Source organism: Aphis gossypii, chromosome 2, assembly GCF_020184175.1.
Source record: "Aphis gossypii isolate Hap1 chromosome 2, ASM2018417v2, whole genome shotgun sequence".
Taxonomy (NCBI): domain Eukaryota; kingdom Metazoa; phylum Arthropoda; class Insecta; order Hemiptera; family Aphididae; genus Aphis; species Aphis gossypii.
Window position 1 is genome coordinate 78,868,652 of NC_065531.1, and position 18,835 is coordinate 78,887,486.

The following is an 18,835-nucleotide window of genomic DNA, read 5'->3' on the forward strand; positions in this document are numbered from 1 at the left end:
AGTCGTGATAAATTGTTATTTAATCAAAAACAAATTGAACAAAATTTGTTAAGGTTCCTAAACAGCAATATTTTCAAACGTTTAACTGTAATACACGTGCAATAATATATTTATATATTATTTTTTATTATTGTTATATTGTAATTACTTAAATTTTATATTTCCTACAATTACTCGATAACTAAGGTATGCGCATTATTAATTTATAAATAAATTAAATAATAAAATGTTATATAATATATGTTTAACCCCTTGACAGCTGTATTAAAATATGATTACCTATATGTGGATGAACTTACTGCATTAAATTAAATTTATTGGAATCACATTTATTAGAGATTCTCATTATATGTACCTACTATAAATGAGAAGATGCATACACGTGACAGCTGGCTGTCACGATTGATTGGTATTTCATCGAGTTAAATAATCATTTAATGTGAAATAGGTTTTTTTTCAATAAATGAAGAGTATGCAACAAAAATAGTCAAAGTAGTCTCAACGGTTAAATGTATAGGGTTCAACCACATAAACTATGATAAAAAAATAAAATGATTAAAATGTTATAAAAATAAGTATGACGCGTCTATAAAATAAAATAGTGAAATTATAGTCAAAGGCACTCCAATATTATGTTAAATTTGAATTCAATAATAGGTATATCATTTATATTTTATAATATTTTTATATTGATATAAGAAAAACTTAGAGATATTGCGCTAAATTTTCAAGAACATTTTCTACGCGGGAAATAATTTTTAATCGATATTTATAAAAAATTATTATTATATTATTATTTTGTCTAGTTCATAATCTATAATATTTTAAGTTTTAACCAATAGAATACACTTTACAGTACATTATTATTATAATAAATCTATTATCTACGTAACTATGTTTTGTCGTTAAGTAAATATTATTTTCCATAAAAACTAATCTATTTCATTTACCAGTTATAGGTACCTATGATATTGTTATCACTCATCACTATGGATACGCAGAGGTAGTTATTATCGACTGAAATAGTATGTCCACTCTCGAACTTGTCTACATTCAAAAAGGATTGTGGTTAAATTAATTTGTAAAATAATTCAAGCACAATTAATCATAGGTAGTATCGGAAATATGGAAAAAATTGATGAAACGAAAGATGGTTTTCATAAACGTCTCGCGCCTGGGTATGTTACAAAATCGTCGATATTATATTGTATTAAATTATATTGCATTTGCACTTGATCGTGATTAAAATATTTACAAGATACATTAGAAATAACTCGCTAATTCAACGAACTTAGAAATACACATAGTGCTTAAGAGTTTAATAATATACATAATACACTATTTCTAGTATTACCTTTGTAATATCAAGTAATTATTTTATCAATTAAAACCACTCATTATTTCAAAAACGATTAATATTTTTTTAAAAATTTCTTTTATATAGGTAATTTATAGTCGAAATAAAATAACATTTATTTTAAATTATACTTTTAAAATATATGTTGTCATTCAAAAAAGTAACAAACTTAAAAGTAATAACAATGAAAAATGTTATTTTATTTTGATTGTGAATAATTTAAGAAAAATATTTTTAAAGATGTAATGATTTTTAAAAGAATGATAATAGAATTACCCTGTATAACATTATACTCTTGAGTTTTTTTTTTAATATTGTTTATAGATTGTGATGTGTTGTTTTATAATTTTTTATAATTTTTTACTTAAATAATTTTCAGTAATTATAGGCCCTATATAGTACTATTCAAACAATTAAATACCTACCTATCTCTTTATTCTGTTAAAGCTAATTTAATATTTATCTCGCTCTCTATCTATACAGCCTGAAAATAGTGCACAAACTTTATTAATGCTGTAGCATATTTCATCAATTATAGGACATAGGTTCATAGATATCTAGGTACTAGGTAGTATATATATAAATATACTATACATAGTCAATGTGTTATGCTATACTATATTTTTATTTTATACTACGTTAATAGTAGTAATACTACATTTAGTTATTATTTTCTAATTTTAGATTGACAATATATAATTATTAATTATATTTACTCATGGTTATATTATGCGATAGTATTTATTGTAAGTGTAAAGTGATGGAGTACCACAATACATTTATTGGAGTAAGAATGTATGATTGTGGTAAATTTATCTGGAATAATAATACAACGAATATTACATACTTTATCTAGCCATCTAGATATCTGCATTTTTTCCTAAATGAAACTTTGTTTTAAGTCATAAAATTATGAATAAACAAAATTAAATACAAATATGATTTTCAGAATGACGAAAGAAACGCTCAGAGAAATATGTAAACAAAATAAATTGTACATGATTCCTCGTCATAATGATGTTTTGTATCTCCATTTTAAAGGTATGCCAAAAATATGTGGTAAATGTGTAGATATGTATGCAAATTTGTCATAATAATTATATTCGGGCCGAGAGTTTTGCTTAACTCTTAAAAATAAATCTACAGATACTTATGTGTAATTAATATAACTACGCAATGTTATTTCAAGGATTTTCAAAGATTGAAAACTTGGAAGAATATACTGGGCTAAAATGTCTATGGATAGAAAACAATTGCCTAACATACATTTCTGGACTGGAAAATCAAACAAAGCTTGTCGGTTTGTACATGCACAACAACGCCATCTCCAAAATCGAAAATCTCGATTCCTTGGTCAAACTTAACACGCTAAATTTGAGCCATAATTTCGTTAAAGTTATTGAAAACTTAGGCAAGTATTACAACATGCGCGTTTAATTAAAAAAAAAAATAGTTATTATTTATTTTTAAATCAATTTTAGATCACTTGCAGGACCTTAATTCGTTGATTATATCTCACAACAAGCTTTCTTCAGCGAACGATATTTCTCATTTGGTCAACTGTAAAACCTTGTCTATACTTGATCTTTCATATAACTACTTAGATGATCCAGAAATCGTCGATGTAAATTGATATCTAGCTAACTACTAAGTTATACGTATACTTTCTATAACGGATAATACATTAATATAATGTATACCTATAATGTACTTTTTTTCACTAACTTTATAGATATTCACTAATATGGAATCTTTGCGTGTTCTGTCTTTAACTGGAAATAATGTGATTTCGAAGATCAAAAACTATCGGAAAACATTAACAATAAAATGTGTAAGTTTTAAAATTCTATTAAAAATTAAATAGCATAGGTATTATTCTAATTTTTTGTAGTTGTATCCTCGTGGTTAGCACTTATATTATGTATATGTTTTTGTCATAAACAAAATCGATTGGAGAATATTTTAGCCATATAATGTAATAACGAACGTTTTCATATATACTTGTATCATAGGTATTTTGTTATATAAAATAATTAAATAATAATGTATATTAATTTAATTTAAGTAAGTTAATTGTACCTATTTTTACAGAAGGAACTTCTTAATCTGGATGAGAGACCAATATTCAAAAAGGACCGTTTGTGCGCAGAAGCTTGGTGAGAATTAATTAGAAATTTCACACGTTAGAAATTACTTATACCGTAGTTATGCCTGTAGGTAATAATACATATATTTTAAATTTTAAGGAGTACTGGTGGAATCGAAGCAGAGCAAGCCATGAGAAGTAAATTAAATGCAGAAGAACAAAAAACCATTACGGATTCCGTACGCGCAATAATGAGCTTGCGTCGAAATAGGAATGTACAAATTACCCCGTCGGCCTCCGGGGACAGCGGCTTTCAGGGAAGTTTCGAAGGGAGAGATTCTACAGACAGTCTGGTTGTGTCTAAAGACTTTTACGACGAATGCGACTCTTTGGACGAAGATTCCGATTCCACCGACGATGGATCGTCTACTAAAGCCACAAATCCATTGGTATGCGAAATTATTGATAATGACGACGGCGAAGACGATTCTTCGATATGCGACAATAGTACCCACAACGATAGTTTAAGAGATCTCGAGAATGACGTAGTAGATAGCTCGACTGATAGAAAGCGAGAACCAAGTACCTGCACCGCCACAGCGGACTGTGCCAGCGAAAGTCGAGAAGACATCGATGGTTGTAGCCCTACAATCATCGCAAAAGATGGTGACAAACCTGCAGAAAGACTTGACGAAAATTGCAAAAACTCCGTTGACAGTAAAGCCGACACGCTTGAGAGCGAGGTGGTGAATATCGCCACAGGTATCAATACCGAACCATCTCTTAAGCAGTGTACCAATGACGGTTTAAGTTTAAACGAATCGATTAGCTCGGTCATTGAACATACCAAAATGAGTTTGTTTCTAAAGAGACAAATTATTACGTCGATGCCGAATCAAATTCAAACAAAAAAGAAAAATGTGTAGAGATGTATTTGGATTTCAACGACGATGAGAATAGTAATGAAAACTACAATAATAATAATAATAATGAAGCAAATAATCGTTATCGGAATGTCGACGGATCAATCGAAAATAAAACATTTAAGGACAGTGATTCTGAAACTTTTGAAAGTGATTTACAAAAATGCGTCGAAAGTTCACCTATATTAGGTTCGGAGAAAACTATTAAAACTTCACAAATTCTATGCGCAAAAAAGCCGTATACTCTGGACATAATTGATCATAATAATGTCGAAGAAGAGCCGATTTTATTTACAAACTTCAAATCTGATCAAACTGAAACCGAGGAAATTCCTATTCGACTTCCATGGTTGTTGTCATCTCAAACAGAAGAAGAGTATTATATTAAAAAAAGTTCTGAATAAATTAATAATCATAAACTGATGAAAACATATGGACATTTCTGCAAAGTATATTACAATTATATTGATTCTAAAGCATTGATTTATTCTACTTAAATATTTTATCATTTTTTTATTTGCATATGTTTGTGCAAAATATTTAGAATATACATAAAATACAAAATAATAATATAATCGAAAATCAAAATATTAAACCCAACAATGTTGGTTTTTTCATATTGTTGAATAGTGCAGGTTAGGTTATCTACTGCAAATGAATTAATGGGAGTAGAGAAACACCTCGTAAATTCGTAATCTATTTTTCCCGACCTATTATTTATAAATAATATATTAAGAGTTAAGAAGTAGGCTTTTAAGGAAATAACCGCATGTCTGGTATGAAATAGTAATATTTCAACAGTAACTTATTGCTACATTACTTAAAAATGATAAGTTATTGTTATGGTTTCGTGGTTTCATGACTTCAATATTATGAGTTGTTAAACTTTATTTAAAACGTTTAATATAAAAATCGTTTTCATCGTCGACATTTTTTACATGTTAGTTGTTACTCCATACATTTTATATTCAAATCAATCGTCATGTCTTGAACTTCCCACATTTTCAATGATTCCGTGTGAATTTCTTCCAGTTGTTTCTATAAAATGGGTTTATTAGTTGTTTTTTTTTTTTTTATCTAACTTAATCTAAAAATGTATCGTTATAACAAATATTTATATACAGGTATATGGTATATATGTATATTATATATATATCATAATATCGTATTAATTGATACCTATTAATACAAGTATATGCCGTTTTTATAAAGAAAGCGATAAATTTATGACCAACATTTACAAAAAAAAAATTATATACTTAATACCTATAGGTATATAAAAAGCAATAATACATACTATGCGTAGATATTACTCACAGCTAATTTTAAAACAGTTTCTTTTTGGTTCTCGTTAGGCACTACTAACTGATTATTTTCATTCTCCATTTTTTTTATGTGCGAAACGATAATTGATAACTGTAATATTATAGTAATTTTGATACTTTAATATCAAGTAATCATTAATTTTTTCGACATTTATTGCTATATAATATGGACATACGATTAATATACATTTTAATAAGCTTACATAATAGTACGTACTACCATTGATTATAAATACTATTTATAATCCATGACTATTGACTGCAGTATGTTGAAATGTATTGGATGCGCAATTGTATGTTATAATAATAATTTATGCGTATAGGAAAATTAATACTTTTATGACTAATGAAGTTGTAAAAAAAAAGATTAGTTTTCGAAAAATTCAACTGTAGGTTAAGGCAATTAATTAAGCACCCATGTTATCTTCTGCCTATTATATATTTATATCTACCTTACACACAGTTATATAATATGTATAACAACGAATTTGAAATAGACTATAAGCGTGCCAATTGCATCATCAGTATATCGATTTTCAATGTCAATTAATAATAAATATAAATTGTAAAATTATTGTATACCATATCGGTTATATATTTTTCGACGCGTATCAGTAATTTCTGATGCATAGTAATGCAAAGTTGTTGGTCGGTGATGCGTTTTTCCCACTCGTCGACTTCTTTAGATTTAATGTTCATGTACGCATTTAACTGGTCGATTTCACTAACATGTTTACTGATCTGCTCGGTAAAGTGCCGTTGATTTTCGGTTACCTCAAAACAATACTGGTTTTTCATATACTCGGACAATTCCATTATTTCTGTCATGATTTTTTTATTTTCACTCGTCTCTTCCACAGCGGTCTCCAAATTGTTTACGATCACTTTAAAATTGTCTATATGGCTATGGATTCTCGCCATTTTATCAATTACGGTTTTACAGCATATTACATTTTCCAATTCTTTTTTAATTTTTCTGTCGTGTATTTTTTTCATTTCGTTTTGAACACTTTATAAAATATACATATGATTAATATAAAAGCAACGATAACACAATAATCAAAAATAATTTTCCAATTTATATGAATCGAGTAAAAGATGCGCGTATTAATGCTATTGTGTATACTTGTCCGTCTCGACTTTGATCATTGTTATCTGATCATTTCTAAACTTGTATTTGTTGGTAATTAAATGAACTTTATCCGTAATGAGCTCGTTTTGTTTCTAAAAATATTGTTTATTATAAGCTATAATATATAATTTATTATAAAAACTTAATGATATCTTATAGGATGACACATGCACAGTTAACAACCTTTAATCTCTCCAACTCTTTTTCAATCATTTCTAATTGTATTTTATTCTCGTAGTTTAAATTTAGTCCATCGTCATCATCGACCATTTTCCACTATGTACAAAAAAAAAAAAAGATAATAAAATAAAATAAAAACATACGAACAAAATTATATTCCGAGTATTGTACAATTAAACTGAAAAATAGTTTAAAATCTATAACTTCCTATTATTTCTATACCCACTGGAAGTTTAACTGTTATTTATAATAATAATTATAACAATAACAAACAATAAATTAGAAGGAGCTTTTCATTATATAAATAAAGGGGATAGGTAGGTAGGTTTAACATCGGTATTTAATTTATTGTACGATATTCGACTAATCTGAATTTAAATTTATATTAATTTAAGGAACAGTTATCGTACCTGCATTTCTTTTAAATTATCTGAAACATCACTAACATCGGAGATTTTTTCGTTATCAAAAAGCTCTTCCACTAAAATTGAGTAAAATGAGTAATAAAATACAGATATTATTAAATTATAATACTATAATATTACAATTTTAGTATTATCTAATAATGTGTAATATTAGTCGTATATTATATAAATCACTTTTAGGTACACCAACTTCTATAATAATTTATAATAAATAATATTCAAAGTTTAAACTGGAAATTTACTTTTAGTTTTATCAAAACAATCATTAGATCCGTTAGAATTTTCTGTGTATTTTTCAGTCATAGGAACATTTAACATTTCCGTATTAAAAATATGAGCTTTTTGTATATTATTCATTTCTTTATTACAGACGCTAAAATTCTGATGGAAGAAATATTTAGTAATGAAATTATAAGTACAGCTAAAATTATTTCAAATTGTATACTAAAACAGAGCGATGAATGTACTTTGAATTGTAATCATGTATAATAATGATAACAAGATTAAAATCACGTAAGTTACTTTATTATTAAAATATTTCTTTAACTATTATTCTTAATGTTTTAAAAGGTAACATTGTCAAACATAAAACGAATATCGCTTACTAATAACTTATCGTTTATTTCTTACCATTGGCAGATGTGTATAGTTAAAAAAAACAGTAATTCGACAAACAGTAAGAACAAAAATGATATTCGAAAATAAATATTTATAAATTACAATTATTTTATTGATATGAACTTTCGTCGTTACATAACTACATTCGTGTATATTCTAAACAGTTATATGCATATACATTTAACTGCATCAATAATTTTAAGGAGAAAACCCAATCTCTTTGACTTTTATTATTTGAAAATCTCAATCGTTGCTCTACGCATTTAAGTCTCTACAGGTTGTTAATAGATAGCATGATAATATATTATAAAAGATAATTCAAATTCAAACAATATTGTAAATTGTCAAGACGAGTGTGCCTTTTTAGTTATTTATATTAAGTTAACATAATTTATGAATTTCAACAACAATCAAAAATAATACTCATATAAGGTGACATTTAATAAAAAAAATATATAAATATTAATATCAAAAATTACAAGTTAAGTATGATCAGTGATCACCTAATACAAATTACAATATGTGTTAATATACATAAAACCAGCTTAATGGCGGATTTTCTCAGTTAAGACTGAATTATTAATGGCTTATATAATAATAACACAACTATATATATAATATATTATACATTTAATATAAGTAAGTATAGGTTTAATGTAAGATAGTACAATTACAAACCTTTCTACACACTGAACTAACTATACAATAACGCCTGTCAAATATTTTTTTTTTTTACCTGTAAGTTTTGGATTCATATAGATACATGTATAAAAGGTAAAATTATATATTAAACATATAATTACATAACATATATAATAACAGATAATTTTACATTTGAATTACATATGAATGCATCAGATCATCATGATTCATGGTATACCTACCTACTTTGTATAGTGAATATCTGCAGATGCTGGAGATGAATTTGACAATTGTTACACATTTAGGTCGTTGTTTAATCTTATTGTTAAATTCTCCATATACATTCTGCATATTATATGTATTTATATTTATATAATAAAATAATGAAATATTAAAATGGTAATGAAATTAGCAGCAGGTCACTCGGTTAGCAACATGTTTAGTAGTTATATACCCCCACCGTTCAGCTGCAGAAGTTTTTTTCGTGTAGACAAGGAAATGATGGCGATTCAGCCAGTTTGTGAACTCAATTGAGCTGGTGTATATAGTTCTTGGAAAATTAGTGCTTCTTGTAAGTATATATAATATTATTAATTAATTTTATGAAATTTAATTTATATAAGGATCAGATGCTGATTTTATTTCATTTCAAAACAGTAATATTTATTAAGATTAGTATACATATATATTATAATTTATAATTATTGAAATATATGATAACAGCTCAAAAGATGTATTTGATTCACATTATATTTTTAATTACTTAATTACTTGCATGAACTAAAAATATTTATTAATCTTTAATTTTTCAATCTAAAGTAATATTTTTCTCTATCAAAATATTATTTTTAAGTCGTAACAAATACTTATAAAACAAAAAACTGAATTTAAGTATATCTAAAATAGAAGACGAATTTTTAGAAATCTTATTTATTCAACGATAACAAATTATTTTTTGTATGATTTATTATTTTGATTTACTGTTATTTTTTTTATAACTTTGTGTTATTCTTATGAGCCACCATATTCGTATAAACGAAAATTTAAAAATTTGTATTTGTCTATTTGAACTATAGGTTTATTAACATTCAACCATGTTATAATTATTATTATTTTAATATTTTAATATTGTAAATTTTAATAAAAGATTCATGTTTCTTTTTTAATAATGTGGAAATATCTAATGGCTAAAATTTTAATAAGAATCATTTTTTTTAGTGATTTAAATTTTTGATAACTAGCTGTTAAAGTTAGCTGGTGTGTAGACAAAACAAGGGTATCTTATTCGTTATTTAATTTTTTATTTTATACAAACTAGGTTATTATTACTATTACATTATTAATTTTTCACTTAATATAAACTTATATATTATGTCTATATAAGATGTAAACGGTGGACCCAGAAGGGGTAGTTAAGGAACTAAGCCTCTTAAGAGCTCGTAGATCAACTATACACATAGATGATCCCATTTTTAAAGAAATGTGTAGATGTATAAAATATAAATAATATAATAATTCAACTATTTATATAAATGAATGATTATATAACAATAAGCATAAGTAAAAGATTTGGTATTTATTCAAAAATGTATAAAATGCATAATATTATTTGCAGCGGTACGTTATTTATCCTCACCCCCATATCTTTCTTCATTTGAAATCTATGGGTGGTAGATATGCATTATAAGGTATCTAACCAAAAAATTTTTTTTTACTACTAAACTGTTATAATTTATATGATATTATTAGTAATTGACACTCCTAAGTCTTAATTGCTTTAAACTTTTGTGAGAATATAACTAAATGCATATGTATGAGAAAAAATATTATTATCGTTCAATGTTTCCGTCTAGACGACTCGCCAAAACGATGATTTTTTTTTTTTTTGTTGCGATTTTGGATTATTATCACCCTAAGTTCCTTAGATACAGCTAGGAGTGGGTATGTAATATGTGCACGACGTTGTCGTTGAAATAACACAGTTTAAATAAATATGCCCAGGAGTAACGATTAATCATTGGTAAGATTAAAATCGTGTATGCTAATCAGCTAGTAAGCAAACCGGTTGGTCTGTGCTTATGACGGTAAATAGTGCCGGGGGAGCTTATACAGTGTCCGTCACCTTTCCTCCAGTCGTAATTAGTTGCAATCGTCATGAATGGAACAATTTCTTGAGAGAAGACTTTGGATGGTTGCCAAAAGTAGATTTACTCCAGGTCGATGATCTCCGGCATAACCGGCTCGTATATACACTTTTATTAATTCATTTCGAGTGTGAAATAATTATGTAAAATAAAAGCAAATTTCCGTATGTATGAACGTCATAATTATTATGTACCTCAACTACTTACCTACACACGTTTTTGAAAAGCTTAAATATCTGATGCCAGGCCTTGTCACAAACATCACAAATCGTTAAGATCGATTCCACGAGCCGCAGCAGTAATATGTTAATAATATAATGTATGACGTAGATATATATATATATATATATATATATATAGTGACGAGATTCGATTCATTCATTGGATCTCCCATTCTCGTAATTAATATTATCCTACCTCAACCTGAGGTACGTCGTTTTTCACGTGGCTACCTGCCAAAATATTATGTGAATGATACGGCGGCGTTGCAGTCTCCAGATGCATTACAAGTTACAACCATAATTTATAAATGAATAATAATTATCTATACGCGAGACTTAAAATTCGAGATTATATTCACGAGGTATCGTTTTGTATGTCGATACTGGACGGAGGGTTGTATACTTGTATTTGACCTAATAATATAATTAATTAAACGTTGGCTAATGACCTAGAAATCGACGCCTATATACATTTTTAATACTTAAAATAATAAATTTAAATTGCAATGGTAACATGAAACATATTTTTATGAAAGCTTTCATGATATATACATATATACTTCCAAGTAGGCGAGGACCTGCATAAGAACAGATTATAATCGGTAAATATAGTAATAATGATAATATCACAAATTGCTGTACTTCTCCAGTTCTCCTGTGTCCAGATATGTATGGTATAACCATAATAGTTTCACGCGCATTGAAAATTTGGATCTCACGATTTATAAACTATTTAAATTTTTATTCGATAAAGATAATATCAGGTACATAAATAAGCAGTAAATTGTGATCTGGATTTTGCAGCAGTATACGAACCGCTTTAATTAGGCGATCAAAACTAAACCGTAAATTAATTTTGTATTTTTGTTTTTATACAGCAGGACGTGTTATTAAAAAGATATCGTTTTTCAAATGATTCCGAGTTCTTTAAATGTCAAAACTACCGTCATGAATTATTTGTTATATACATCTGTATTGGTGTTTGGTGTACGAGCGTCTGAAATCGAATCGACAAATTCTACTCTCAGACGACACAAGGTACGTGTTACTGGCACCGTGTAACTATTAACTATTTTTACACGAATAATTGAAGCCAAATTTGTATGATAAATAGTAGTACTTGGCCTACGAACGATACAATTATTGAATTATAGGTCCACAATATAGTTTTGTATCCTGACAAGCATTCGTGGTGTACGAGCACGCCCATTAAACAAGTTATATCCGACGTCGATTGCGATCCTGTGGAGATTGACAACCTCGTTTGCTTGGGTGCTTGTTTCAGTTATTCCATACCAAGAACGGTTCCGGCCAACAACGGCGACGAAGTTAACTCGTATTGTGACTCATGCCAACCCGTAAACACGATATGGATTCCTGTGAGCATAATGAGCAATATAATTATTATACAACCGTACAGGACAGTAGGACGTACTTCCTGTTGCAATATAATAATGTTGATATTGTTTATAGGGTGATGTTTTAGTTCCACATTATTTCAACAACTATAAACGTTTTTAAAAATAAATATTTTTCCAAAAAATATTAAATATTCTTGAGAAAAGTGAAATTTTAATAGTATTGCTAGTAGTTACAACTTTAACTAAATTCAAGTTATAAGTTAATAACTATTAACTTATTTTTATTTTTAGTTCATATATTATTCATCTAAAAATTTTATGCTTCGAAATACAAAATAAAAAATGTATTTTATCATTAAAAAGTTTATAACTACTTTAAAAATTAAAAAAAAAAACTTATTGTTTTCTACAAAAATGTTGTTTGGTGATGATTTCAAACTATATGAGTGCCTTAAAATAATTACCCTGTAGGTATAGTATACTCATACTTGTATATATCACGTACATATACAACTATAACAGGCACAGCCTATCTGAGGAAGAGCTTAAATTATTATTATTAACTAATTATGACATTGTTAGTTGTAATTTAAATTGCCTATACTAAAAATCATTAGGCTACTGGCTACCTTAATAAGCTGTCTATGACATCGATACATATATTATTAAGTAATTTTTTTGTACTGAAATCAGAAGTATCGAATTATTAACCAATGATATTGTGTGGGTCTTGTAGAACAACTTATAAAATTGTTGAAACATAATAAACAAAAGTTTGATTTTTGCGTGCTGGAGGGGGAAATATACTTTTAGTTAATCACGGTGCCAGTGTTTATGCACTATATTTATTACTCTCAATGAATTGCGTTACTTGTTATCTATAATTATAACCTATATGACTCTAGGTGAAACTGAAGTGCAGCGATGGATCAAATCACACGAAAAAAGTACAGCTGATCAAAGAGTGCCGGTGCTCGTCCTGTAGCCGACACTGGGAACTGGAAAATCCACCGACGGACGTTGTGGACGAGGAAACTTCCGTGCAAACATCGAGGTGAGCTAGTTGGGCGATGGCCGTCTATTATAATTATATACCGATTAACTCAATGATCAGTGATAGAATGATTCAGATATATGCAACTAATGAAACTTGAACAAAACGAAAACGCCGAAGACGAACAGAATTCTACTGACGCGGTTCCGAGTGCTGAGGATGACGTTAGTATATTTGTTTAGTATTATATTATTATATGTATAGTTATTATACGTGTAGAGTTGGATAGTATATACGTGACTCATCACTTGCGTATTGTCTGTATTAGTAATTATTAATGTATCTTTATCACGTGGATGTTTAGATACTGGACGCTGTAAACTTGACTAGGCTGGCTTATGAGAAAAATATTTGGATCCGAGGTCCACATCATTCGAAAGTGAGTGTAAAACGTAACAAATAATGTATACATACTGCAAGTCTGTAAATTATGTTAAGTAAATAGGTGTCATACATAGAGTACGTAGCTATAAGAATATAATAAACTCGGATTTTCAGGTACTATTAAGAAAAGAAAATATGATAAACTCACCGAAAGTCGCGGTCAACGACGACATCGCCCAACAATCTTTGGCAGAAGACGCTGCCGATAAGAATGATACAATTTAACGTGGATTTTTACTATTTTATATATAATTATATAGCTTTGTTTTATTATTTGAATCGATTATAAATGTAATAATATATAATATTATGTATAAATATGTTAAATTTACAATAATATCATAATGTTCTCAATGGTGTGAAAAACTCCTGGAAAAATGCTTCTAAAAAAATCATCACATGGGTGCACTGCCAATCGATTCGTGTAATTTTTTTAACAACAAGTCCAAATCTATGGCGTTCTGTTTGCACTGGGCGGCCATTTGACCTTCGGGTAATTCTTTTGGTTCGTATTTCAACAAATTTTCAGCTTGTTCCAGATAAAATTTGGATCTCTATACAAAAAAATAATACGTTAAGACTATATTATGATATAAATGGATTATAAGGTACCTATCCGGTGAATTAGTCGCGAACCAATTGTTTGCCAAGATCATTGATCGTTGAATGAACATTTTTAGTTAGTTATTACTTATATAAATCTCAGAAATCAATGTAATTAGTATATTAAAATAACTAAAAAAATTGATAATGTTCATTCGACGATCAATTATCCTGGCGACCAATTGTAATCGCGACCAATTAACCACGATCTGGATTATAGTATGGCCTATGCACAATAATTTGTTATAAATCGCGAACGGCCCAAGACCCAAACTCGCGCGAAAACTTACCAACAGAGCCTCCATTACAACATTAGTGTCTTGCTGAGATCTCCTCGCGTCTTCCGCCATTATGGCGTGCAACTCAAACATCAGAGAGCCCCGTATTCGGCATTCGGCTATACCGATACAAAAATAATAATATTGATTAATAAGCAAATACTTATAATTCTTATACTTCCTACACTTGTACGACTGTGACGATGTATATCTATAATAATACGCAAAAACCGTTTTCAAATCTCACCAGAAAACAACACGTCCGCTACTTTCAAGACTTTCAGACACAGTTCTCGCTTGTGACTCAATTGTTCCGAGGACAGTGAGTCCAGTGGATGCCCTTCCAGCTGCCCATAGAGTTGCGCCAGGTTCAGACGGACTTCGGTGAAGTAATAGTGGTTGGGGTGCAAATCACCGGCTGATACGTAGTGGTCAAGGAACATGCGACAATGATTCGGGTCGCGGCGGTTCATCGCTGCCATATCTCGGCCCACGTGGGACAACGTGAGTTCTATCCGGTTCGGATCGATGACCGTGGAACAAAAGTTGCATGTCCATTCAATGTCGAACGGGTCATTGGTAGATGGATGCACATTCGGCAACGCGTAGCCCATACAGTCTCTGAAAAGGCAAACGTTTGTAACATATATAACATATATTTTGCATATAAGATCGCTTAGAAACTATACAGACTTGATTTATAAATACAATATATTACATAATATTATACAATAACATCAATATCAAAAGTATAGGTACTACCTTATTATTCAAATCGTTTTTTTACGATATAAAAATTTATCATAGTTATTTTTTTTTAAACATTTATAATTTTTGAGTTATTTAGCTAGCGCTTATCCATCTATATATTATGATAGTGTAGGTATGTGTAAACGATCCGAAGCCAATTCATCGTTCTCAGCACTCATGGTTCTAAAATTTAGTGTACGATCACATATACGAGAATGTGGACCTCGAAGCCAAATTATTAAATTTTACATTTTAAAGACGGAGCTCACACAGGGTTTATTGGCTTACGAAAAACGAATATATTTTTTTTTGTTTTTATAAGGTTGCAGCCATTAGTTACAGAAAATAAAATGTGAGATTAAACATAATACATTTTAGACCTGTATTTCATAAATATTTTGGTAAAAACAACCCATTAAGATTACAATTAATTAATTGCAGCGTTACGAACTTATGCCATTTTCGTATTTATAACGGCGTTTATAAAAGTGTAAATCCACAGTAATTTAATTTGTCACGGGCAACTCTGTGCAGGATCAACTATATTGTAGGTTGTACTACGGTAAATTATAAATCCTATATATTATGTATCGATTATATAATTTATAGCCAAATGGGTATTTTCGATCCGTCGAATATAACATTGCCGTATTGCTAAACTCACTCAGTCGCGCACTTGACTCCGCTATAGTACGTTCCGAGTTCCGTGGGGTCCGAACACCTGGGGCACTTGCAGACGAAGAACTTCGTGTCGGCCAGATGGGCGAGCCGCTGCGCGGTACCCCAGAGCACGTCCGTGTACGAGATGGATAGATGTCCGCCGCTCTCGACGACCGCGGCTCCGGTCCTGATCAACAGATGACCGTCTCGCGTGAACGTCTTGGAGCAGTTGGGCACACAGCTGTGCTCCAGCATCGAGCCCGCGTCGTAGATCGCCACGTACGGAGGATCGGTGAGGGGCACTTCGTGCCCGTTGACCTGCACGATCCCGCACACTCGGAGTATCTCTTCGACCGACCACTCTTCCGGGTCCAGTTTGTAGAACCTGCGCAAGTGGTCCGCAATCCATACGCGATCCGCCTCGTACTTGGATCCGCCGCGGCGACTGGCGCAGTGCGATTCTAGCTTGGTCAGCTTGGCCCAGACGTCCGGGTTTTTGTGTTTCTGGTACAGGCACCTGATCACCGTGATCGACTGATAGCTGGGATGTGGGATCGTAAAGTCCTTGATTTCCACCTACAGCGGGACAGTTTACGTGTAGGTATATTGACAGAGACGTATTTTTAGTGCGGCGGAGTTCCCGTGGGATCGCCACGTTTCAAGACAACGTCAAAATCTTAAGATATCGCGAAATAATAACTGTATGTAGGACGTAGGTACAAAATGCACAATACGACTATACGAGTATTGTTATTTAACGAAATAGTTTTTTTTTTTCATGATTATTATTTTTAAGATGAACAAACAACTCGATGCAGGTAACCTGCAGATACGACGTTTTCTTTTTACACTTTACACATGTACACTTAGTTAGTGTATCCCCACATTACGTTTAAAGGTAGTCTGCACTCACCTTCTGCTTCCTCCGCGACACGGTCCAGTCACATTCGGCTTTGTGCCATTCGTCGTCCGAACACTTGCTGTCCGAACACATCGGCCAACCGCACCGTTCGCACCTCACGGATGAGTCAGCGGTAATCGACTTCAGGCATCCCAAGCACACGGGCCCTGTGACCTGTGACGGGCCACGGATCAGCGGCCGTTCAACGAGCGCCACTTGCCACGCGGTCAAGTCCAAGTTGGCGGCCACATACCGGCCGACCGTAGGGTCTTCTGCTACCTAAAAAACCACGTAAAAGTCAATTGTGGGCGACAATAATTAATGATTTTTAACCGTGTTTGCAATTATTCGAATTCCGATTTTTGGTAATTTATCTAGTATACACTTATAGCTTATAAGATCATTTATGGTTTTAAAAATATATTCTAAGACTTTATTATAGCATTTAAGGTATGAGAATAAAAATTGTCCTTTGATATTTAAAAATACGACGATACATTGGAATCAAAAACTACTTACTTGTTTGAATTTCGATTTGGGCCGATGGCCGTTTTCGAAATAATCTTCCAAATTGTAAGCTAAAATAGAGAGTCCTTACACTAAAAAATTTGAAAATATGCAAAAATCACAATTAGAATTAACGACCGTGTCCAAAAAATCATTATATACATATACTATTATGTAAAACGATTTTAAATATTTGGCTTGTTGATATTAACTCTTATACATTACTCTTACTCATTATGTCTCCTTATATAACCAAGTAGGCACTAGGTAAGTCGTAAGTGTATAACTATAAAAGTTGGAAGAAATATAAAAAATAAAAATGTCAGATGGGGGTTCATAGGTTCGAGGGTTAATGAATTGCAGTGAATTTGCAGTGTGTGCCATAACGGATGAAAATGGAAACGAACGACACAAATGTTTATAAAATGCCTAATCTGATTTACTCAGATAGCGTTTTCTATTCGATATGGTGTCAGTAATGTGACGAGCTATAGATAACTATGTACAGAGTATAGGTGCTAGCTATAACTTCAAATGTTTCAAAAAACACAACAATATATAGTTAATAAATCTTGTGTTCTCTTACCTTAATCAATTGTTTAACCATGATGATAGTGCAGATGGTCGTGGTTTACTAGACCATACGATCGCGGTGAATATCGCACCGAAACATAAATCTATAAATAGAAAGTATGGAACACCATAGCACGAGGAAATAGTGGCGGGAGAACGTGTATATCATAGGTATTTAAAAATAGGATCGATCTGAGAAAAAATTGGACCACGTCGCCGAACGCAATATGATAATGTACCTATACACACCACCGTTAGGTTAGTTAAGAAATCGTCAATTAGGTATTCCACATCTTATACCCGATAAATATATACAAATAAAAATCATAAGCAGGTACAGCACCAGATTTTCTTATGGAAGTTGGTATAATGAAGTATAATTTCAAAATAAATAGTTGACTTTTGAAAGCCGAAATGTTTATTATTTGTGTACGGTTTTATACATAACAATGGTATATATTTAATTACTTTTTATGTTTTGATTGATGAACACGAATTATTTACTGAAATAATAACATAATCTATGTTCTGCATAATGATTTATTAGATATGTAGTTATTATCAAAAATATAGAACATGACATCTTATACGGCTGATGGTGCGACTACACGAGTACAGGTATAGGTAATCTGCCAACTTTTGATAATGGACAACAATCGATGAGAATATTGAAGTCTAATAAAAATTGAGATGTAAAATAATAAATACCAT

The 18,835-nt window shown here is 30.4% G+C and overlaps 3 protein-coding genes and 1 pseudogene across 4 annotated transcripts; 2 read left to right on the forward strand and 2 right to left on the reverse strand.

Annotated features, from left to right (window-relative positions):
- The first annotated feature begins 966 nt into the window (after positions 1-966).
- LOC114121727 (dynein axonemal assembly factor 1-like) lies at positions 967-8,033 on the forward strand. The gene is given in 9 exon segments (XM_027984175.2): positions 967-1,178; positions 2,307-2,398; positions 2,547-2,768; positions 2,839-2,981; positions 3,090-3,188; positions 3,449-3,513; positions 3,604-4,283; positions 4,286-4,815; positions 7,799-8,033. Coding segments are annotated over 8 exon segments (1,839 nt in total). The 5' UTR covers positions 967-1,125; the 3' UTR covers positions 4,771-4,815; positions 7,799-8,033.
- On the reverse strand, positions 5,340-8,182 carry LOC114121730 (uncharacterized; annotated as a pseudogene).
- Positions 8,183-9,162: 980 nt separating this feature from the next.
- Positions 9,163-14,191, forward strand: LOC114121731 (neuroblastoma suppressor of tumorigenicity 1-like). 2 transcript variants are annotated; one of them, XM_027984178.2, is made up of 7 exons: positions 9,163-9,259; positions 11,932-12,091; positions 12,208-12,432; positions 13,320-13,468; positions 13,545-13,632; positions 13,773-13,847; positions 13,967-14,191. In XM_027984178.2, the coding sequence occupies exons 2-7, from the start codon at positions 11,966-11,968 to the stop codon at positions 14,075-14,077; spliced, it is 774 nt and encodes a 257-aa protein (XP_027839979.1). In that variant the 5' UTR covers positions 9,163-9,259; positions 11,932-11,965; the 3' UTR covers positions 14,078-14,191. The 2 variants fall into 2 exon arrangements, with proteins under 2 accessions (XP_027839979.1, XP_027839980.1); XM_027984179.2 differs by lacking the exon at positions 9,163-9,259 and adding an exon at positions 11,449-11,655.
- LOC114121729 (SET domain-containing protein SmydA-8-like) lies at positions 14,080-18,292 on the reverse strand. The gene is made up of 6 exons (XM_027984176.2): positions 18,138-18,292; positions 17,057-17,323; positions 16,148-16,719; positions 14,981-15,354; positions 14,746-14,852; positions 14,080-14,406 (listed from the first exon to the last, which is right to left on the reverse strand). The coding sequence occupies exons 1-6, from the start codon at positions 18,156-18,158 to the stop codon at positions 14,248-14,250; spliced, it is 1,500 nt and encodes a 499-aa protein (XP_027839977.2). The 5' UTR covers positions 18,159-18,292; the 3' UTR covers positions 14,080-14,247.
- Between the last annotated feature and the right edge of the window lie 543 nt (positions 18,293-18,835).

Coding starts and splice junctions, on each gene's coding strand:
- LOC114121731 (XM_027984178.2), top strand. CDS start 11,966: ATGATTCCGAGTTCTTTAAATGTCAAAACTACCGTCATGAATTATTTG. Junction 12,433..13,319: donor TAAACACGATATGGATTCCT/GTGAGCATAATG, acceptor ATATGACTCTAG/GTGAAACTGAAGTGCAGCGA. Junction 13,469..13,544: donor ACTTCCGTGCAAACATCGAG/GTGAGCTAGTTG, acceptor AGAATGATTCAG/ATATATGCAACTAATGAAAC.
- LOC114121729 (XM_027984176.2), bottom strand. CDS start 18,158: ATGGTTAAACAATTGATTAAG. Junction 15,355..16,147: donor GGAGTCAAGTGCGCGACTGA/GTGAGTTTAGCA, acceptor TTGCCTTTTCAG/AGACTGTATGGGCTACGCGT. Junction 14,407..14,745: donor TTGTAATGGAGGCTCTGTTG/GTAAGTTTTCGC, acceptor TTTTTTGTATAG/AGATCCAAATTTTATCTGGA.